General features: G+C 39.3%; 1 protein-coding gene and 2 non-coding genes across 4 annotated transcripts; 2 read left to right on the forward strand and 1 right to left on the reverse strand.

Moving 5' to 3' along the window:
- Nucleotides 1-1,076: 1,076 nt before the first annotated feature.
- Nucleotides 1,077-12,003, forward strand: LOC105858736 (uncharacterized). 2 transcript variants are annotated; one of them, XM_076010542.1, is made up of 4 exons: nucleotides 1,077-1,531; nucleotides 2,025-2,477; nucleotides 3,032-3,173; nucleotides 8,707-12,003. In XM_076010542.1, the coding sequence occupies exons 2-4, from the start codon at nucleotides 2,073-2,075 to the stop codon at nucleotides 10,212-10,214; spliced, it is 2,055 nt and encodes a 684-aa protein (XP_075866657.1). In that variant the 5' UTR covers nucleotides 1,077-1,531; nucleotides 2,025-2,072; the 3' UTR covers nucleotides 10,215-12,003. The 2 variants fall into 2 exon arrangements, with proteins under 2 accessions (XP_075866657.1, XP_012597529.1); XM_012742075.2 differs by having other exon boundaries at nucleotides 1,107-1,168.
- LOC142876755 (U6 spliceosomal RNA) lies at nucleotides 4,422-4,524 on the reverse strand. The gene has a single exon (XR_012923575.1). It is a non-coding gene; the product is annotated as a U6 spliceosomal RNA (small nuclear RNA).
- A 10,611-nt stretch (nucleotides 12,004-22,614) lies between the features above and the next one.
- On the forward strand, nucleotides 22,615-22,696 carry TRNAS-GCU (transfer RNA serine (anticodon GCU)). The gene has a single exon. It is a non-coding gene; the product is annotated as a tRNA-Ser (tRNA).
- The last annotated feature ends 525 nt before the right edge of the window (nucleotides 22,697-23,221 follow it).

The raw sequence follows: 23,221 nt of genomic DNA on the forward strand, positions 1-23,221 counted from the left end.
AAGTTTTATTTAGCTCATTAACAAAGGAGCCAACAGAATAGCAGACCTAATTTAAAAGGTATATAAGAAATTCAAATTTATATAATTAGTGGGAGAAAATGTTGCAATAAAATTGCTGAAGTATATACAAAGTTCATTAATGTTCTGTTGTGTAATAAAACTATAACCTTTGAGGTTATCTTCTCTTCTGAGAAGGGGGAAAATTTATCATCTTTTCAATTTTCTACAAATTAACCTCTAACTTTATAGGATTGGAAAACATTTGAGACCTAATCAACTGTGAGTCAAAGCTAAATTCCTCACGAGAGTAAAAAATGTTCTGGCTTCTTTTTGTGTATTTCCAACATTCAAGTGCTGAGTTTGAAGGCAGACACCAAAGACAACACCAGCCAGTAACCAGGACTTCTGAGTATGTTTGAATGTCAGTAGAGGGAAAGCAGAGCACAGTAAACGTGAAAATTTTTTTAGTTCCATTAAGAAAGGCCCTAGATTCTCCTGCTGGACATCCCATCATCGAAGTTGGAGCACTAGAGGCGAAGAGAGACTGATATGTGTTCATAGGAGATGCAGCTTGTCCTCGTTTCTCCCGCTTCACATCCATCTTTTCCCAATTGCCGACTCTGTTGACTTCAGGCTCCAGCACCACATAGAACAGCCTCACAGACTGTTTAACCAGCTCTCACAACTGTGTAAGGCCAAATCCCTATAATAAATCCCTTATGTGCATATCTCCTAGTGGTTCTGGTTCTCTGATTAAACCCTGACTGCTTGGATCCACAATCATTTTTTATCTGTTGTCATCAAGCACTCCAACACATTTCCGATTAAGATACTCTGCTGACTTTGCAGGAGGAGAGAATCTGAGACACTTTTTAAATTTTTCAGCAATCCCGGAGCTGGGTTTAGAGTAGTCTTCGCTGCACAGTTGCCGCTCCTAGACCTTTGGTTTCCGAGGCTGGAATTTAAAACAGAGCGGAACCGCCACCTCAGGGTTTCTGAGAGACGCCGCGCCACTTGGCTGACGCAGGTCGCGGCCGCGCGCTCGCTCGGGGGCGTGATCCCCGGGAGACACCGGAAGCGGGGCGCGCGCCTGAGCTGCGGGTTCCGGGAGGTACCGTTCTGCAGGCTGCGCTCTACGCGCTGAGCTCTGCGCGCTCCCTCACTCCAGGTGAGCGGCCCTGCGCGGTACCTCACGCCTGGGTCTCGGGTTCGGTCCTCAGAGCCGAGGAGTGGGGAGACCCCTACGAGGCTCCGGATATGCTGGGCTGCATCGGGGAGCTAGTACCCTCCCTAGTTCAGGCTGGGGAACGCCTGGAGTCCGGAGAGGCACCGGGCCACACGAACCTGAGCAGGCGTCTGACCGTAAGCCTCCGGGAAGGCCCGGCTGCGAGGCCCCCGAAACGGGACCCTGTCTCTGGATGATACCATTCTTGGGGACCGTGCTTTCGACGATTGGACAAAACCTGGGGCTGCGGGTTCTGTGTGAATCTGAGATTTCGCTCCCCGTTTTGCCAAATTAACATGAAAGAAGGTCAGTGTTTTTCCAGATGTTATTCGTGACAGGTGTTTATCTCTCCCACAATCTTATGGACTCAAGTATGGAAAAGCTCTGTAGCAACTGATAAATCTGGAAAGTTTGGGGGAGGGGGGGCTAAGGACTACATGCACATACTTAATACCGGATTTGGAGAAGTCTTCTCTCATTAAGCCCACGTCCTCGTTCTGCCTGTTTCCCCGCACCCATGTCGTTTTATCACCATCAAACATACTATATACTTTTCGTATTGTGTTTATTGATTGCCACAGCTAGAATGAATGCTCCCCGATGGCAGGGATCTTTGCTTTGTTCACTAACATATTTCAAACACCTAGAACAGTTTCTGCGCATGGTAGGCCTCTAGTAAATATTTGTGGATTTGATTAATGAATAAACAAGTTACTCTGGTCACAAGTCTTCTTAACTGTGTGGATTCTTTGCAGCATTTGCTTTTTTCCCTCCTTATCACTTAATTCTTATTTCCCAGAGTTCCCTCAGAAGGCTTCAGTTGAAACTCCAGCAGAAACTGGGCAAGATGGATACAGACAGAAGAAAGGCTGCTGGCCAGCTGTATGCCTCCTGGGGTCAGCAGGGGCCTGTGATTGTGAAAGTGAAGTTGGAAGAGGATCATCCGAGGAATCAGGGTTTCAACCTTCCTGAGAACCAGCCCCCTGCCTGGGAGATCTTCAGGCAGCAGTTCAGACACTTCTGCTACCAAGATTCCCGAGGACCCCGTCTTGCTCTAAGTCAGCTCCAGGACCTCTGCCATCAGTGGCTCAGGCCAGAGACAAATACCAAGGAGCAAATCCTAGAGCTGGTAGTGCTGGAGCAGTTCCTGTCCATCCTGCCGGAGGAGCTCCAGGCCTGGATCCAGCAGCATAATCCAGAGTGTGGGGAGGAGGCAGTAACCTTGCTGGAGGACCTGGAAAGAAAGAAAAATGTACATAAAGAAAGACACTAGTCTGATGTGGTTGTGGGAAAGCTGGGAGCAAAATGTGATCTCAGGTGTGAGGCTCTGAGAAAACAATGGAAAGACCCATCATTCAGCAGGGGAACAAAGTTTTGTTTGCTAAGCTAGCTCTCTGTAAAGAGGGGAGGAGTGGGAAACATAACAGATTCAGAGAGAGTGAGTAAAGATACTGAAGCTGTTTTATGAGCATCATGCTCCTTTACAGGTCACTGAATTCTCACAGCACAGAGTGAGGTAGGTGGTATTATCCTGATTTTTCCCACATAGAAACTGACTTCAGAGAGGTTGTGAAACTTGGCCAAGGACATAGCCAGTAAATGAAATGATAGAAACAAGATTTGGTCAAACCTTGCTTTGCTTGCCTTTCTAGCTGCTTCTCAGTGTCCCAGGTAAATAAGGTGCTGGTTTCTCTTTTCTTCTTCCTAGTTTCTCTTGCATATATTTCTTGTGGACTCCTTCCTGAGATTTAATGCCTTTTCAATTCATGATATCTTTCAGGCTTAATGAATGCTGTTTATCTCCAGGTTTCAGCCTGTGCTCTGGAACAGAAAGTCCTTATGCAGACAGTGACCGTTCAGACACCAGATGAAGAATCTTTATGTACCTCGGTGCAGGCACCAGAGATCCAGTTCAAGGGACCTGAGCCCCAGCTGGCAGAGGAAAGAGGTGAGGCAAGCATTTCTCTAGGGGCTTTAGACTGAAATTAACTCTGAATGTGTTCTTTTGTGAAGTGTGACTTATTAATTTCTTATTATGAGAGTTATTAAAGGACATGACAAAGGTGACATTTTAGATGATAATAATTTAAAAGGTTGGAACAGCCTCAGTAATATGGTTTGTTTTAAATATTCATACTTGAATTTTCTGTATGTAGTCTGGTAGCAAATGTTACTTTCAATTATTTTGATTGTTGTATCCTTTAGTAGACCCTGATAGGATATTAACCTATAAAACTGTATTGATTTTTTAAAAAGATACCTCTACTATTACTAAATAACTATATATGCATTGTAGAGAGTTAAAAAAAATACAGATTAGCAAAATAAGAAAATAAAGCTTGATATTCTACCACCTCAAGATGATTGATGATTTTTTATTTTATATCTATACATCTTTTTGTTTTTTTTTTTTTTTTTTATTTTTTTTTCTTTTCTTTTTCACATTTTACAGATGGATATACATCTTTTTGTATATCCATATATGTGTGTGCACTCAATATACATATGCGCACATACCTTTTACCAAAATGAGATTATATTCTATGTGCTATTTGATAACCTATTTTTTCAGTTAATAACCTTCCCCTTTCCCTATCAATACATTTTTTTTTTTTTTTGAGACAGAGTCTCGCTTTGTTGCCCAGGCTAGAGTGAGTGCCGTGGCGTCAGCCTAGCTCACAGCAACCTCAAACTCCTGGACTCGAGCGATCCTCCTGCCTCAGCCTCCCAAGTAGCTGGGACTACAGGCATGCGCCACCATGCCCGGCTAATTTTTTATATATATATCAGTTGGCCAATTAGTTTCTTTCTATTTATAGTAGAGACGGGGTCTCGCTCTTGCTCAGGCTGGTTTTGAACTCCTGACCTTGAGCAATCCGGCCCGCCTCGGCCTCCCAGAGAGCTAGGATTACAGGCGTGAGCCACCGCGCGCCCGGCCCCTATCAATACATTTTAATGTTACCTAAAGTCAGTCCAAATTCAAATTGGCCCATTTTTTCTATAATGTCTTTAAAGCTAATTTGTCTAAACCAGGCCACACACCACACAATACATCTGGTTGTTATTTCTCTTAATTCTTTTTTACTCTAGAACAGTCCCCCTGTCTCTTTTTTTCCTCATAACATATCTTTTTGTTGATCCCAGGCCAATTGTTCAGCCTCGGAGTTTTCTTTTTTTTTCTTTTCTTCAAATATTAAAAAATACGGAATGCTTCACAAATTTGCATGTCATCCTTGTGCAGGGGCCATGCTAATCTTCTCTGTATCGTTCCAATTTTAGTATATTAAATCACTGTTTGAGCAGGGCGAGGTGGCTCACACCTGTAATCCTAGCACTCTGGGAGCTGAGGCGGGCGGATTGCTCGAGGTCAGGAGTTCGAAACCAGCCTGAGCAAGAGCGAGACCCCGTCTCTACTATAAATAGAAAGAAATTAATTGGCCAACTAATATATATATAAAAATTAGCCGGGCATGGTGGCACATGCCTGTAGTCACAGCTACTCAGGAGGCTGAGGCAGCAGGATTGCTTGAGCCCAGGAGTTTGAGGTTGCTGTGAGCTAGGCTGATGCCAGGGCACTCACTCTAGCCTGGGCAACAAGTGAGACTCTGTCTCAAAAAAAAAAAAAAATCACTGTTTGAGGATAATGAAAGTCTGATCCATCCATTAAACAGCTAATCTTTCCCTTTGTAACTAACTGTGGTGTCACTTCGGCACTATGTGAGTGGCCAGTTTCCCATCAACAAAATACTTAATGTTTGATAATCTTTGTATGGGTCAATTATTTTATTAAGGGTTACAAAATTATTTTATAATTCTTTTATTTCTTCACATTATTAACCGGCATTATTATTTATAGTAGAGTTTTCCCTAATCAAATATGTATGTATATCTGTTTGGTAACATCCTGCTAGGAAGTCATGATTAATGCTTGTTTTTTTCCCCATTATTTAGTGATTTTCAAATTTTTTTTTTTTTTTTTTTTTTTTTTTATCCCAGAGAACCAAACAGAATGATTTTCAAATTAAAGGAGTGATTTAACAGGCACTTCAAGTGGTGACATGAGATTTTAGGACTTTATGTTAATATCATTATGGACTTACAGATTTTCATTGAATCAGTTTCAACCTACCATAGTCAAGACTTTTTTTTTTTTTTTTTTTTTTTTTTGAGACAGAGTCTCGCTTTGTTGTCCAGGCTAGAGTGAGTGCTGTGGCGTCAGCCTAGCTCACAGCAACCTCAAACTCCTGGGCTCAAGCGATCCTCCAGCCTCAGCCTCCCGAGTAGCTGGGACTACAGGCATGCGCCACCATGCCCGGCTAATTTTTTTATATATATATCAGTTGGCCAATTAATTTCTTTCTATTTATAGTAGAGACGGGGTCTCGCTCAGGCTGGTTTTGAACTCCTGACCTTGAGCAATCCGCCCGCCTCGGCCTCCCAAGAGCTAGGATTACAGGCGTGAGCCACAGCGCCCGGCCCATAGTCAAGACTTTTTAATGCTCAAATTGGCACATCTTTGGTCTGTGTTGACATCTTCAGTCTTGCTTCTGTATCTGTGTGCCATAACCCTTTTAATTGTTGAATGTTTGCTTTCTGAACAAAATGATTGTTCCAGGTTTACCTTGTACATTCTCTAGTCTCAGGTCTGGTGTCAAGCATTTATGAAAAAGCCATGGTTCTTTTGAATGGAGAATGGTATTGGCGAATAAAATCTGGGTGCTAGGGATGTTCTTTATTACTAAGGCAACACTGCTTCGACATTTCCTGCACAGAGCTAGATGAACCTTTTTTCTAAAATGCATGAGTTCATATTGATGTATTCAATTCAGTTTTAATATTACAATGTTTCATTTTTCTATATTTTATTTAATTTGTTTCTGTATTTTTGTTAATTCCTTTGTTTTCCTTTGACTTATCTATTTATTTATTTTAAGTTGTAGATTATATCAGAGGTGATCCTAGGAAGTACAAGGAAGGGGAATTGAAATAAGAAAGGGAGAAAAGCCAATAAAGTATGTCCTTTTTTTTCTTTTTAACTTTTCAGCTGGATTGATATCATTCTCCCTGTTTTCATCTTCCCTCTATTACTGATATATTTGATGCTCTGAATATTTCATTGAACATTGGTTTAGATGAATCTTAAATGTTTCGAAACATAGTGTTTTTAATATTATTTTCTAGAAAATCTGAAACTTATGCTTGTATTTTGCCTTGAACCAGTAATTGGTTGAAAGTTTTGAAATTTTCAGGTGGAAGGGCTTGTTTTCTGATTTTGCTATTAATTTTAGATTTATTGTATTGTAATCTGAGAATGTTTGTGTTGTTTATATCTTTTAGAATTTATTGTGGGGTTTTTTTTTGTTTTTTTTTTGAGACAGAGTCTCACTTTGTTGCCCAGGCTAGAGTGAGTGCCGTGGCGTCAGCCTGGCTCACAGCAACCTCAATCTCCGGGGCTCAGCGATCCTACTGCCTCAGCCTCCCGAGTAGCTGGGACTACAGGCATGTATTACCATGCCCGGCTAATTTTTTGTATATATATTTTTAGTTGGTCAATTAATTTATTTCTATTTTTGGTAGAGACGGGGGGGGGGGGGGGGGGGGGGGGCGGTGGTGTCTCGCTCAGGCTGGTTTCGAACTCCTGACCTTGAGCAATCCGCCCGCCTCGGCCTCCCAAAGTGCTAGGATTACAGGCGTGAGCCACCACGCCCGGCTATTGTGGGTTTTTGTTTTTGTTTTTGAGTCAGAGTCTCACTCTGTTCCCCAGACTAGAGTGCCGTGGCGTTAGCCTAGCTCACAGCAACCTCAAACTCCTGGGCGTGAGCGATTCTCCTGCCTTAGCCTTCCTAGTAGCTGGGACTATAGGCATGCGCCACCATACCTGGCTAGTTTTTTCTATGTATTTTTAGTTGTCTAGCTAATTTCTTTCTATTTTTAGTAGAGACGGGGGTCTTGCTCTTGCTCAGGCTGGTCTTGAACTCCTGACCTTAAGGGATCCTTCTGCCTCAACCTCCCAGAGTGGTAGGATTACAGGTTTGAGCCACTGCGCCCATCCTATTGTGGTTTTTTTAATGGCCCAATATATAGACAGTTTTCATTAATGTTCACTGCATACTGAAAAAGATGTTTCTCTATTTTTTGAGTACAGAGCTTGACATGTGTATATCCATAAGATTTAATTTATTAATTTTATTTATTTTTGTCCATTTGATGTTTTTCTAGACAAAGGACAAAGTCTCTGTTTTTTGTTTTTCTCTGTCTTCTATAATTTCTGTTTTAGGAAAGTTACTTTTCTGTTATTTTTTATATAATTATTCATATCTGTTATGTCTACATTGTAAATTGTATTCTTTAACATTATAAAATACTCTTCTTTGTCTCATTTTATGCTTTGGCCTTTTTCTGAAATTGAGATTTTAATGAATTTTTTTTATTTGCATTTGCTTAACTTACCCTTGTTCATTTTTTATTTGTAACTTTTCTCAATCATTTTGTTTTAATTGTAACTCTTATATACATAATAGAGTTGGGCTTTGCTCTGTGATCAAATCTAATTTGATCTAAGGGATGAGTTAAGTATATTTACATTTAATATGACTGATCTGGCAGTTACATATGCTCTTAATATAGTTTTGTGTTTTCTGTTTTACATGTGATATATAAATATGCAAATTATAAATATAAGTATAACCATATATATATACAAAATACACATAGATACCTATATATATGCTTTTCAGTGTGTGGTTTGTTTCCCCTCCATTTTTCTTTTAATTATAGTAGTTCTTAGTTAGGAAACTTTGCGTTTTTATACTCGTAGTGTATTAATTATCATTGCTGCTTAACAAATTACCACAAAGTTAGCAGCTTAAAATGACACACATTTGTTATGTCATGCTTTCTTAAGTCTGGGAATGGCTTAGCTGGGTCCTCTGCTTCAGGGTCTCTTGTGAGGCTATAATCATTGTATTGGCCAAGGTTGGGATCTCATGTGTGACAGGAGAATTCACTTTAAACCTCATGTGGATGTTAGCAGAACTCAGTTCCTTGCAGGCTATTGGACAGAGGGCTTCAGTCTCTTGCTAACTGCTAACCAGAGGTTACCCTCAATCCTTACCACATGGGTTTCTCCATAGGGTAGCTTTCTTCATCAAAGTTAGTCAGGGAGAATGCCAATAGAAAGAGTCCACTAGCAAGGTGCAAATTGCAATCTTTTGTAATCACAGAAGTGATATCCTGTCAACTTTACCACATTTTATTGGTAACTTAACCATACTTTATTCTTTCTCATTTCCACACCTGTATTACTACCATTCCTTCTGCCTTGACTGACATATTTCTCTAAACATTAAGTAAAGACATAATCATAATATCTTCTGCTAAAATTAACCTAAAATAAAGATTAACCTTTCCTGCTGTCTGTCTCTTAAACTACTGTATTTGGTTTGTCTTTTCTCCTCAAGTTTTATTGTCTGTTGTTTCAGATGGTCGTATGAAGACTGAGAATGTGATGTTAGGCACAAAGCAGGAACTTTGTGAAGAAACAGAACCACACAGAGAGGGGTCTGATGGACCTAATGAAACTATGTCTCAGCACACAAAATACAGAAGAGACAGTGAGTCTAATGGTAGTTTGGAAATGCAGGATGGGGATGCGACAGATGAAAAAATATATAAATGTGATAAGTGTGGGAAAACCTTCACCTGGATAAGAGGCCTTCATATGCATAGGATTCACACTGGGGAAAAACCGTACCCATGTACAGAATGTGGAAAGGCCTTCATTAGACGTTCAGAAGTTACCCAGCATCAGGGGCTTCATAGCAAGGAAAAGCCCTATAGTTGTGCAGAGTGTGGCAAAGTCTTCAGTCAAAAGGCAGGCCTCTTCCAACATCTTAAAATCCACACTGGAGAAAAGCCCCATCAATGTAGTAAATGTGGCACATGTTTTAGTCAGAGATCGGTTCTTATGACGAATCAAAGTCTACACACTGGAGAGAAACCTTTTGAATGTATGGACTGTGGGAAAGCTTTCCGCCATAGTTTCCACCTCATCAAACATCAGCAATTCCACAACAAAGAGAAACCTTATGGATGTAGTGAATGTGGGAAAGCCTTCAGGCAGCGTTCACACCTTATTGAACATTGGCGAATTCACGGTGAAGAAAAACTCTATGAATGTAAAACGTGTGGAAAAACCTTCACTCAGTATGCAGGACTTAATCAACATCAGACAATCCATAATGGAAAGAAACTTTTTGAATGTCCTGTTTGTGGGCAAACCTTTAGCCAGAGCTCAGAACTCATAATACATCACAGAATCCACTCTGGGGAAAAACCCTATGAATGTGCTGAGGGTGGAAAAACCTTTAGTGTGATCTCAACCCTGATCATACATCAGAGAAGTCACACTGGGGAGAAGCCCTATAAATGTGATGAAAGTGGTGAAGCCTTCAGTCAATGCTCAGGCCTTAATAAGCACAAGTTAGGAGGCAAGCATGGAAACCCTCCTGAGCCAAGAAAATATAAATGTGATGAATGTGGAAAGAACTTTACTCGGTCAACTGGTCTGAGGAACCACAAAAGAATCCACACTGGGGATAAGACATACCAATGTCCTGAGTGCGGGAAAGCCTTCACCAGGGGAGAGCATCTTATAGAACACCAGGGGATTCACAACAAGGTGAAGCTCTATCAGTGTAAAGTGTGTGGCAAAGCCTTCAGTCAAAAGACAGGTCTTAGTCACCATCTCAGAATCCACACAGGAGAGAAGCCTTTTGAGTGTTCTGAATGTGGGCGAGCTTTCTGCTGGAAGTCAGATCTCAACAAACATTTGAGAGTCCACTCTGAGGAAAAACCCTACAAATGTGAAGGGTGTGGGAAGGCCTATAGGCAGAGAGCAACGCTAATCCAACATCAGAAAAGCCACAGTGTGCTAAGCCCTGGAAGTGGGGTGAACAGGGTGAAGCCTGCAGTGGAGGCTCAGCCCTAATGAAACACCAGAAAATCCACTACTACTGGACACCTTGCCCAGGTGTTTGGTGACAACTTCAAGTAGAACCTAAGATTTTTGTTTTTTTACTGAGATAAAATATTTCTTGAACATCATTATTTAAAGAACATCATAGATGCCACATTGAAGAGTTTTTATAAAGATTATAAACACTGGAAAAATTCGGAATATAGGAAAATAAGCATGAACAAGGAATTTACCTTTATTATTAAATGCAATGAAGTATCAGTACAATAAGAAAAAATACAAGAGTAGCTGTTAAAAAATTATATTTTTTCTACTGAACTCATGGGCTTTTTGCTTTTATTTTGTTTCCAAACCACTTTAATTTCTAACTATCTTTAGCATAACCTAGTGTTGAAATTACTTCTCTGACTACCAGTGGAGAATACTAAAATGTCTAAGAGCTTGGAATGTACATGGTGAATTGTCTCTGTTTCTTTCCCACTTTGGCTACCTGACCAACCCTTTGGCCAGAAGAGATACATACAGTGGGTGGGCTGCAGCTCCTTCCTGATCCCTACTTTATAATTTGCATTTCCCAGTGAATAAGGGATATGCAATATTCCAAGTAGTATGGAGAATAAAGAAATTTTGGGCCCTAGTATCTCAAAATCTAGTGGGGTCATTGTGTCTAAAGCCCAGGGGATATATTTCTCATTGTGAACACATTTTCCAATGGAGATGGACAAACTGGAAGAGGGAAAAACCAAGCCTTTCATCCCAACATTTTCACCCTCCTGCAAATTGTTTACACAACTAAAACTTACTTAGTTCAGCTACAGCACTACCTGTGTTCCTCATTGGTTGATGATGTGAGGGACTTTGCTGAAGCTGATAACAGTTTTCAAACACTGGAAGACTTTCATTGTTTTGTGTGTGCTATTCATGAGGTAACAGCTGTAGACATGACATACTTTTGAATTTAATCTGTATTAACATTTTGTCTAACACTTCCTTAATCTAGACAGCCAACAAAAGAATAAACCAAGCCTTAATTTGAAGCACTTGCCAATTTCTGTGGCATAAGTATTAATACTCATACCATGGCTGATTACCTATATGAAGGTATCATGGAGGTGATACCTCCATGGAGGTAGAAGAGATGTGCAGTAACGTGATTATATATTATTTCTACCATGTAGATACAACAGACACAACCTTAAGAGCAGAGAAAATGGCAAAACGTAGTAAATTAGGAACTGATGAGTTCTGAGTATTTATTACCTTTTAATAATTTAATTGTAAGTTTTAATGGCAGTGTTTTTAAATATCTTGCAAAATTCCTGAAAATTTAATGACTGAAATTTTGTGAGTCCCATTGGTCAGGCTCCAGTACAGGAGTAGACTGATTTATGTTTTTGCCTGTATTTATGTGTTCCTTTTTATTGCTGAATAGTATTCCATTGTGTGGATAAAGTACAATATGTTCTTCACTACTATCATTTTGTCATTTCAATAATATTATATAAATCATAAATCATTTAGTATGTAACCTTTTATGATTGGCTTTTTCATTCATTATAATTTGTTAGAAATTCATCCAGATTGTTGGGTATATCAATAGTTCCTTCTTATTGTAGACTAGTATTTCACAGTATAGGTGTACTAAAGTTTGTTGAATCATTCATTATCATTGAAGGACATCTGGATTGTTTCCAGTTTTTGGCTATTATGAATAAAGATGCTATGAATATTTGTGTATATGTATTTGTGTGAGTGTAAGTTCTCATTTCTCTGCAATAAATAACCAGAAGTGCATTGTGGAGTCATTTAGTAGTTGCATGTGTAGTTTTTTGTTTTTACGGTTTTTTTTAAAGAAACTACCAAACTTCTGCAGAATAGCTGTACTGTTTTACACTCTCACTAGCAAGATATGAGTGATCCAGGTTCTCTCCGTCCTTTCCATCATATGGTGTGTCTGTCACTTTTTATTTTAGCCATTTGAATAGATATGGTAATTTTTTTTATTGTGGTTTTAACTCACATTTCCTTAATGACTAATGATGTTGAACATTCTTTGGTGAAATGTCTTTTGCCATGTTCTTTTATTTATTTATTTATTTTTGAGACAGAGTCTCACTCTGTTGCCCGGGCTAGAGTTCCATGGCATCAGCCTGGCTCACAGCAACCTCAGGCTCCTGGGCTCAGGTGATCCTCCTGCCTTGGCCTCCCAAGTAGCTGGGACTACAAGCATGTACCACCATGCCCAGCTAACTTATTCTATATATTTTTAGTTGTTTGCCTAAATTCTTTCTATTTATAGTAGAGATGAGGTCTTGCTCTTGCTCAGGCTGGTATCGAACTCCTGAGCTCAAATGATCCGCCCACCTCGGCCTCCCAGAGTGCTAGGATTACAGGCATGAGCCACTACGCCTGGCCTTTTGCCATTTCTGATTGCTATCTTACTGTTCAGCTTTGAGAGTTCTTTATAATTCTAGAAACTAGTCTCACCAGATAGAGGTTTGTAAATATTTTCTCCCACTCTATAGCTTGTTTTTCATCCTTTTTACAGGGCACAGTTTTTAATTTTGATGAGGTCCCATTTATCAATTTTTCTTCTTATGAAATATGTTGATGGTATCAAGTCTAAGAACTCTATGTAACCATAGATCCTGAAGATTTTTTCCTATTTTTTTTCTAAAAGATGTATTTAGAAAAAAGTTTTGCATTTAACTTTTAAATCTATGATTCATTTTTAGTTAATTTATGTAAAGGTGTGGTGATATTTATATCAAGGTTCAAGGTTTATTTATTTAGCTTATGGATGTTTAATTTTTCCAGCACCATTTCTTGAAATAGCTCTCTCTCTTTCATTGAATTGCTTTTGTACCTTCATCAAAAAAAGTTAGCATATTTGTGTGGATCTCTTTGTGGGTTCTGTAGTCTCTTCCATTGATCTATGTGTCTATCCCTCTGTCAATACCACAGTAGTTATATAATAATTCTTGAAATCAAGTAGATTAGTTCCTTCAACTTTATTCTTTTTCAAAATTATTTTAGCTATTCTAGTTCCTTTGCCTTTTATATACATAAATTTTAAAATAATCCTTTCTGCAAAAAATTTTGGGATTTTGATAGGAGTTGTGTTAAACTTATAGGTCAATTGGAAGAGAATTGAAATCTTTACCACGTCCTATATGTCAGTTTGGAGAGAATCAAAATTCTTTACTATGTTGTGTCTTCCAGCCCATGAATAAGGTATATCTCTCCAATTATTTAGTTCTTAGATTTCATTCATCAGCATTGTGCAGTTTTCAGCATACAAATTCCCTACATATTTTGTTAGATTTTTACCTAAGTATTTTCTGAGTGATTGTAAATATTACGTTTTAATTTTGGTGTCCATGTGTTCATTGCTAATAAGTAGAAAAACAATTTATTGTATTTTAGGTGTTTACCTTGTATCCAGATACCTCTCTGAATTCCTTTAAAGTATTTTTATATATCCCTTGGGATTTTCTACATAGATGTCATCTACAAATATATAGATAGCATCTGCATATGTATACAGCTTTATTTCTTCTGATCTGTATGTTTTTTATTTCCTTCTCTGCCTTATTATAGTGACTAGAACTTCCAGTAGTATGTTGAATAAGAGTGATAAAAGCGGACTTCTTTGTCTTATTCCCAATCTTAGAGTGAAAGCATTCAGTCTTTCCGCATTAAGTATAATGTTAGCTATAGGGTTTTTGTACATTTTATCAAGTTGGAGTTCCCATTTATTTTTATTTTTCTAAAAATATCATTGAAGTGTGATGAACTTTGTGAAATGTTTTTTCTGCATCGGTTGTTAGGATCATGTGATTTTTCTTCTCCAATAAAATGTCTGACCCCATTTTCAATGTTTGACTGCTGACAGCTTTCAAGCACTACCATTCCCTATTCCCCTCCTCCACACATCTAGGCAAACTGACAAGAAAGCCCAGGTGCTCTCTCTTTTTCCAGCAGCAGGAAATTTAAACCACAAAAGCCCTGGCTTAAGTACATGAACCTTTAAACCAGCCCCATTCTCTAAGCACCATAAAAGCTAAGCCAGGCTCCTTTCCCTAACTTCTTGGATTGTTGGACCTGCTTGGGAGCTTGCCTTGCTCTTCCCAGAAAGTTTCAGTACATGAGTAGTGAACCTTTTGATACTCTCTTGATGTGGGTGTGCGTGGTATCATTATCAGTCTTGACATCCAAACCAAAGTTTGGGTGAGGGATCCATCTGGCCTCCCTGAAGGATGCCTACAACAATCCTGTGGGTGTAGTGAATTACACTGATTAATTTTTAAACATTGAAACAGCCCTTATATCCCTGGAATAAACCCCACTTGGCTATGATGTACAATTCTTTTTTATGTATTATTGGATTCTATTTACTAATATTTTGTAAAGGATTTTTTTATGTCTGTATTCATGTGGAATATTGGTTTGTAGTTTTCTTTTTTGTACTTTCTTTGTCTGGTTTTGGTATCAGGGTAACATTAGCTTCAAAAAATGAATTGAGAAATGTTTTATCCTATTTTCTAGAAGAGATTGTACAGAATTAGTGTTAATTCTTCTTTAAATATTTGGTAGGGTTTTCCAGTGAAACTATTGAAACCTGAAGATTTCTATGTTGGGAGTCTTTAAATTATAAGTGCAATTTCTTTAATATTTATTGGGATAATCAAATTATTTCATATTGGGTGACTTGTGGTAGTTTGTGTTTTTCAAAGAATTGGTCTATTTTATCTTCATTGTCAAATTTATGTGTAGAGAGTTGTTCATAGTATTCCCTATTATCCCTTTGTGTCTGCAGAGTCTGTCATGATATCCCGTTTCATTTTTGATATTGGTCATTTGTGTCTTCTCTCTCTCTCTTTTTTTTTTTTTTTTTTTTTTGGTCAGTCTTGCTAGAGATTTTATTTTATTGATTTTTTTCAAAGAATGAACATTTTGCTTCACTGATTTTTTCTAATTTTTCCTGTTTGTTTTCAATTTCATTGAATTTTGCTTTTATTTTTATTACTTGATACCTTCTGCTTGTTTTGTGTGTTTTTTTCCTCCTCCTTTTTGTAGGATCTTGAAATAGGAGTTTAGATTATTGATGTCTCTTTTTATAGTTTTATCTCTTCTTTCCACAGTGATATTCTTACAGGCCAACGGCATTTATTTCCAGGTTCGAGCCTATCCACATAAATACAGTGTTTCCTAAAAGAAATGACAACCATGGAAATATCAAAAGTTATTAAAAGGTTATGTTGGGCCTTAACTCAAGTGTGAATCGCCACAATGTAAATCCTCACAATTTCGACTCTTCCAACAAATTGAGAAATGGAATTTCATTTGGGCAAGAAGGTACAGCAGAAAATGTGCCAGAGTTTTAGAATATTTATGTTTTAGATCTTTTAACATTAAAATATCTGTAAAATGTCTCATTGTACAGACTATATAGTTCAGGAATTGTTTGTGGTAGTCTTTTCTCTTTATTATTATTTTTTCCTTTTCTTTTTTTTTTTTTTATTTTTTATTTTTCTATTTTCTAGGAGAAAGCTGTTGTATATTATTTTTTCCTTTATCAAAGCACGTAGTAAAAATAGAAAATCAATCAGAACAGAAGGGTTTGATTTCAAAGTGTCCCTGCTCTGTGTTTCTCCATGCCCAGATCTACCTGTATGGCTGATTTTATGTGTCAACTTCACTGGGCTAAGGAATACCCAGATAGCTGACAAAACATTATATCTGGGTGTATCCGTGAAGGTGTTTCCAGAAGATATTAGCATTTGAATCATTAGACAGAGTAAAGAAGATCAGCCTTCACCAATGTGTGTGAGCATTATACAATCCACTGAGGGCCTGAGTAGAAGAAAAAAGTGGAGAAAGAGTGAATTCCCTTTCTCTTCTTGAGCTGGGACATCCACCTTCTTCTGTCCTTAGACATCAGAGCTCCTGGTTCTTAGTCCTTTAGACTCCAGGACTATACCAGTGCCTCCCCATCCCCCCAGAAGGCCTGTGGCTTCTGACTGGGAATTATACTGTGTTTCCCAGAAAATAAGACCTACCCATAAAATAAGCCCTAGCAGGATTTCTAAGCATTTACACAATATAAGCCCTACCCCGAAAATAAGACCTAGTGATGGGCATTGCTACACAGCGTATCTGCACAACCCATGCATTTCGTCACAGAGCGGTAAAGCAGCTCTTCTCATCTGCCCCATGAGAGCTCTATTGTTCAACATGAGAGATTGGAGCCAACAGTTCTAAAGGAAATAGAGTCGCAAGAAATTCAGGATGGAATTAAGGGGTTTGGAGAATTATGATGATGTTCCAGAAGAAGACGACTTAATTATATTTGAATAAATGTAGATTGTTGTGCCGTACTTAAAAAAAAAAATAACACATTCCCTGAAAATAAGCCATAGGGTATCTTCTTGAGGCAAAATAAATATAAGACCCTGTCTTATTTTGGGGGAAACATGGTACTAGCAGCTTTCCTGGTTCTCCAGCTTGCAGATGGCAGATCATAGAATTTTTCAGCCTCCATAATCACATGAGCCAATTCCCATAATAATACACACACAGATATTCTATTGTTTCCAGAGAAATAGAACCTAATATATCACCCCATCCTTCTCATGTTAGGAATAGCCAACATTTCTCAACTAGCTATGTTACCACCTATGAGATTCTTCTTTTGTCTGCATTCTTTATTACTGTCAAGTCTACAAATCTTAAACCTTACTTGCCTACCCTCTTGCTGGTGAAGAAGAAACTTCATGGTTGATTGACAATAGTTCAAACATGTCTAGATCTGATTGAACCAACCATACCTTTCACCAATTGTCATCCTACATTATCTGTAGTAGTTCTTTCCATGGAAATGAATAGGGTAATTTTTGCACCAGATATTCTGTCACTTCTAAACTTTTGTCATGCTTTACTAACTGCTTAATCTAAGTACCACAACTAATATCTGTAATCTGAAGAGTATGTACCCTTACCACGGATGAAAGAATAAACATTTATAGACAGTAAAGTACATGACTTTGAGATATTATAGAAAGGAAGAGGATTCTTGGCTGCTTTCAGAACTCCTCAAAATGGAAAAGAAATATATGACTTGTGAAAGTCTATTTGATATTCCCAAAGAAATATATTTTATTAAAGTTGAAATACACACCAAGCACCAACATGGAAGCTAAAGTTATATTACTATGCAAAAAGGGCAGCCCTATCAAACTTGTAGTAGTCATTGACCTTACCAGGACTCTTCTCACACCAAAATTCTTTGACTTGGGTAAGTTTTCACAAATATTGCAGCTTTTAATCCTAGATAAAAAATACTCCTGGGAATTCCAGATTTTTTAATATATAAAGATTGATTGTGGTGATTCCAAGACAGCCATTTGTCAAGAGTCTAAATCCATCAACAGAACACCTGGCAGATATGCTACATGAATCTGCTTATCGTGGTAAAAATATCAGTGGGGCACCTTCTGTCAAGAAACAAAGGCTGGACACCATTGCTCATGCCTGTAATCTCAAAACTTTGGGAGGCCTAGGCAGGAAGATTACTTAAGGCCAGGGGTTTGAGACCAGCTGGGGCAAAATGATGAGACACTCCCCACTTCTCCATCTCTACAAAAATTAACCAGGCTCTTGGCAATGAGCCTGTCATATCAGATTCTCAGGAGGCTAAGGCAAGAGGATGACTTGAGCCTAGGAGATTGAGGCTATAGTGAGTCATGATCACACCACTGCACTCTAGCCTGAGCGACAGATTGACATCATTTATTTTATTTTATTTTATTTTTATTTATTTACTTTGAGACAGAGTCCCACTCTGTTGCCCAGGCTAGAGTGCCATGGCGTCAGCCTAGCTCACAGCAACCTCAAACTCCTAGGCTCAAGCGATCCTTCTGCTTCAGCCTCCCCAGTAGCTGGGACTACAGGCACGCACCACCATGTCCGGCTAATTTTCCTATATATTTTTAGTTGGCCAATTAATTTCCATTTTTAATAGAGACAGGGGTCTCACTCTGGCTCAGGCTGGTTTTGAACTCCTGACCTCGAGCGATCTGCCTGCCTCGGCCTCCCAGAGTGCTAGGATTACAGGCATGAGCCACCGTGCCTGGCTGACACCATTTATTTTTTTAAATAATTCAAAAAATTAAAACTATAAAATGTAGTAACATTCAAGGAGGCCAAGGCGGGAAGATTGCTCAAGGTCAGGAGTTCAAAACCAGCCTGAGCAAGAGAGAGATCCCGTCTCTACTAAAAAATAGAAAGAAATTAATTGGCTAACTAAAAATATATAGAAAAAATTAGCAGGGCATGGTGGTGCATGCCTGTAGAAGGCAGGTGGAGTAGCCTCGGGTGGAGCAGCCTCTCGAGGTGGAGTAGCCTCAGGAGGCTGAAGCAAGAGGATCGCTTGAGCCCAGGAGTTTGAGGTTGCTGTGAGCTAGGCTGACACCACAGCACTCTAGCCTGGGCAACAGAGTGAGACTGTCTCAAAAAAAAAATATATATATATATATATATATATAGTGGCCTGATTACAGGACAAGAGATGAACACACAAAAAACATACATATGACACAGACAGAGTTGGCTGCAGTCCCAGAAAGCAAAGCACACAGAGACAGGACACGGTTTCAGACTGCAGCACAGAAATGTGCCAGTCCCTTTATTTATATACAGTTTAATTGGGCAAGCGTCCCGCAGCTATTTTCTCATACCAGCTACTTTCTCAGCTACTTTTTGGTACGTGACTTCCCATGGCCAGGAACACCTGCTTTTCCAGTTAAAGCAAAAAAGCATGGCCTTCCACAAGACCCGGCCTTTGATGTCTGACACTGCTTTCAGATAACAAATAATCTCGGCTGAAGTGGAAGACCACAAGTCCTTGGCCGATTTGCAGTGCTGGTTACCAGGCAACCTTGGCTCGCATGTGAGGCCACAGGTCCTTGGCCGTTTGCCTGGAGAAACAGTTCCTTCAGCCAGTCAACAAGCCACGTCCTGCTAATTGTGGGAACAAGCAATGGGCTCCGATTCTGCTGACTTTGGGTCTCAACCAATCTGACCCCAGGACAGCTCGCTTCAGCTCACTTCATATATATATATATATATATATATATATATATATATATATGTATATACATATATAAAATTAAAAAATTTTTTAAAACCCACAAAAGGTGGTTGCATTTTACCTTCTCTGTAACTACTACAATTCTGATAAAACTGTATACGTGGGCAAAGGCTTCAAGCCATATTCCCAGGATCCTTTCAAAAATTGATCAAATAATTTTATACAATGTTCCAAGTCACAAGGATGTAAATATGTTCCAGTAATTGTTAGTATATTGTCTAGATGAAAGTTTTGCTGATTAAAAGGTCTTTTGGACTTTGGGATCAAGTGACAATCTCTTTGCATGGTTGAGTGAAGTGGCTCTGGGCTAGCGGGCGGGCTGGGCTGTGACTCCCATCCTGACCTATGAGCGCCAAGCGGGGGGTGAAATCATGGGGAAATAAGTCATATGAAGATGAGAGTTATTTCTTTACTTTGAAATGAAGTATTTGTGGCATTTTGACACAGAGCACAGAGGCAGATCTTAAAGATTACATTATCAATATTTCACAAGAATCTGTGGATCTAGTGGGTCTAATGTGAAAAACAAATTACTTAAGCTCAGAGATATAAAGAACTGGAAAAAAGCATTGCTCCCACCTTTATAGGAAAAAAAAGCTGCAAATTAATGACTGTTCTTGAACTCATTCAAGAACTGAGGTAAAAATGCAACTAACAAACCTAAAATTTGGAGGGAGACAGGTGCCTGCAGAGACAAATAGGACTCAAGCTTTAGCTTACATGGTGGCCCTATAATCCTTTATGATTAAACTAGCAATTGTTAATAAATTCATAATGGCAAGTGTGGGTGAGCATGAATGTGAAACCCTTGGTGGTAACAGACTTAGATGATTCATACTTTTGTATGTTGTACTTCTAAGGAACCCCAACAGGCACATTTAGGAAAGATGAGGAGAATCCTGATAAGCTCCCAGGGATGCTGGCTGGGGAAGGGGAAGAGAAACTACTGTTAAAACTCTGCCCAGGCCGGGCGTGGTAGCTCATGCCTGTAATCCTACCATCCTAGCGGGTGGATTGCTCAAGGTCAGGAGTTCGAAACCAGCCTGAGCGAGACCCCGTCTCTACCAAAAATAGAAAGAAATTAATTGACCAACTAAAAATATATATATATACAAAAAATTAGCCGGGCATGGTGGCGCATGCCTGTAGTCCCAGCTACTCGGGAGGCTGAGGCAGTAGGATCGCTGAGCCCAGGAGATTGAGGTTGCTGTGAGCCAGGCTGACGCCACGGCACTCACTCTAGCCTGGGCAACAAAGTGAGACTCTGTCTCGAAAAAAAAAAAGAAAACTCTGCCCAGACCCATCTCCCCTATATCTCCTACCTCCCTTATGAAACAAAGGCCTCAATCTGCCTCAGGATGGGCAAAACTTACAAACTGAGGGCAATAGTGGAGAACCACTGTAGCTAGGGGAAGGAAACTCAGGCTCGACCAGTGGCATAACTGGAATAAAAGAAAAAGAAGAAAGAGAGAAAAAAGAAAAGAAGCAATATGTGAAACAATAATGACTGAAAAATTTCCCAAAATTAATGTCAGACACCAAACTACAGATCCTGAAACTTCAGAGAATAGTAAGCAGAACAAATGTTAAAACAAACAAACCAACCAAACTACTCCTAGGTATATCATATTTACAAAGGAAAAAAAATTCTTTTTCTCTACTTTCACACTCAACACAGAACATTTCTGTGGCCAGATGTGTGAACCAATTAGGAGATATCAACACTTAAGAACATCTACAACCAAGCAAAAGCCTTACCAGAACTCTGGATGCCAGGGAAAAGTTAGTGTTTACCATTGTAGAGCAAATGCCATCCAAAATCTGAAAGACCTGATGCAAACTCCAAAGAAAGAGAACATTTTGCATGGAATTGGAAGAGGCAAAAATTGTGGAAAATATCTGAAGATCAATCACTGAAAGATGTTAATCTGAGAGAGGGGAAGGAGAGTGTTCGCCTGTTTCTTCCCATAATTCATTGAAAAGTAGACTCCCTTTCATTTATTTATTTTTTTGAGACAGAATCTTGCTCTGTTGCCCAGGCTATAGTGAGTGCCTGGCATCAGCCTAGTTCACAGCAACCTCAAACTCCTAAGCTCAAGCAATCTTCCTGCTTCAACCTCCTGAGTAACTGAAACTACAGGCTCATGTCACGATGCACAGCTAATTTTTTATATTTTTAGTAGAGATGGTGTCTCGCTCTTGCTCAGGCTTATCTCAAATTCCTGACCACAAGCCTCCCAGAGTGCTAGGTTTACAGGTGAGAGTTAGACATTTTCTGTGAGAATTGTCTCCAAACACTAAAACAAATGGGTGAGGGTCAAAGTTTAATGCAATTTCTTATAAGGGATTCTTTTTCTTTTCTTTTCTTTTTTTTTTTTGAGACAACGTCTCACTTTGTTGCCCAGGCTAGAGTGAGTGCCGTGGCATCGGCCTAGCCCACAGCAACACCTCAATCTCCTGGGCTCAAGCAATCCTACTGCCTCAGCCCCCCGAGTAGCTGGGACTACAGGTGCCACCATGCCCAGCTAAATTTTTTTTGTATATATATTTTTAGTTGGTCAATTAATTTCTTTCTATTTTTGGTAGAGACGGGGTCTCACTTAGGCTGGTTTCGAACTCCTGACCTTGAGCAATCCGCCCACCTCAGCCTCCCAAAGTGCTAGGATTACAGGCGTGAGCCACCACGCCCGGCCGCATTTCACTACTTTTTAAAAAAACACGTTCCCACCTGTTGCTGATTTATCATAGACTGATCAATGCCAAATCCTAGAGCAGTAACAAAAGAGAAAGGAAGGCGTCTCCTGGCTCTTGGACATATTACAAAAGCAAATGAAAAGGAATCGCAGAGCCAGGTTTCTGGCACCTCTCAGAAAACAGGAACCCCAGAAGTTTAGATCTGGAGGCAAGGAAATCAAACCCTTGAATGCAGAAAACAACTGTGGAAGGAAGGGCCAAGTGAAGGTCGGAGAGTGTGTCTTTAGGGGCACGCAGGGCGGCAAGCTGGAGCAAGGTCAGCAAGACAGGATTGACTTGCTTCTAACATGGTGTGCCAGGCACTGGTTCAACCTGTTAGCAGGTATTTGCCAAGTAACCTCACCACTCCAAGTGTCCTCCGTCATTTTTGTTGTGGTTGTGAAATGTACATTAATTAAGACACCTGACTCAATGAGGATTAAGCCTGGAAAAAGCAATTTATGTTGCCAGAAAAACGTTTTGGAGCAATACATGAGGGAAGACATCAAAAACACTGTATTCCTATGGGACGAGGTGGCCGAGTGGTTAAGGCGATGGACTGCTAATCCATTGTGCTCTGCATGCGTGGGTTCGAATCCCATCCTCGTCGGCTGGCCTTTTGTTCCAAGAATCCTGAATGATGCATAAGCACTTTATTTGGTGAGTTAATTCCTTACTCATCAGCTATTTGAGCAATTCCCTCTAATGTTTCGTGTTTTCTCCTTCCTGAGTAGAATTTATAGTGGCTGTGAATTTCATTTGTTAGTCTATTTGACTCATGTTTCATTCCCTCACCAAATTTTCATTCCCTCACAACTTTTGCTTAGCAGAATTCCCCACTGAGGAAACAATTGAAAATTCAATTGAAGGCCATAGATAAAATTTTTAAAAGTTGATAAAATTCATATGGAGTTAGATACACAAAATTATGCATACTGAATTGTATGAGTTAAGGCATTTTCAAGCTAATTTTATCTCTACTGCAATTTTCATTTGTTATCTTAATGCTAACTTTAAAAGCAATAGTTGTTGCCTAATTATGCCTGTTTTTGACAAGGAGAGAGTGTGTCTTCATTTATTTATTTATTTATTTATTGAGACAGAGTCTCACTTTGTTGCCCAGGCTAGAGTGAGT

Source organism: Microcebus murinus, chromosome 15 (assembly GCF_040939455.1).
Source record: "Microcebus murinus isolate Inina chromosome 15, M.murinus_Inina_mat1.0, whole genome shotgun sequence".
Classification (NCBI taxonomy): Eukaryota; Metazoa; Chordata; class Mammalia; order Primates; family Cheirogaleidae; genus Microcebus; species Microcebus murinus.

What these genes read in the sequence shown, in the direction of transcription:
- LOC105858736 (XM_076010542.1), top strand. Translation starts at nt 2,073, where the DNA reads ATGGATACAGACAGAAGAAAGGCTGCTGGCCAGCTGTATGCCTCCTGG. An exon ending in ACCTGGAAAGAAAGAAAAAT is followed by an intron (nt 2,478 to 3,031) that starts GTACATAAAGAA and finishes GTTTATCTCCAG; the next exon opens with GTTTCAGCCTGTGCTCTGGA. An exon ending in CCAGCTGGCAGAGGAAAGAG is followed by an intron (nt 3,174 to 8,706) that starts GTGAGGCAAGCA and finishes CTGTTGTTTCAG; the next exon opens with ATGGTCGTATGAAGACTGAG.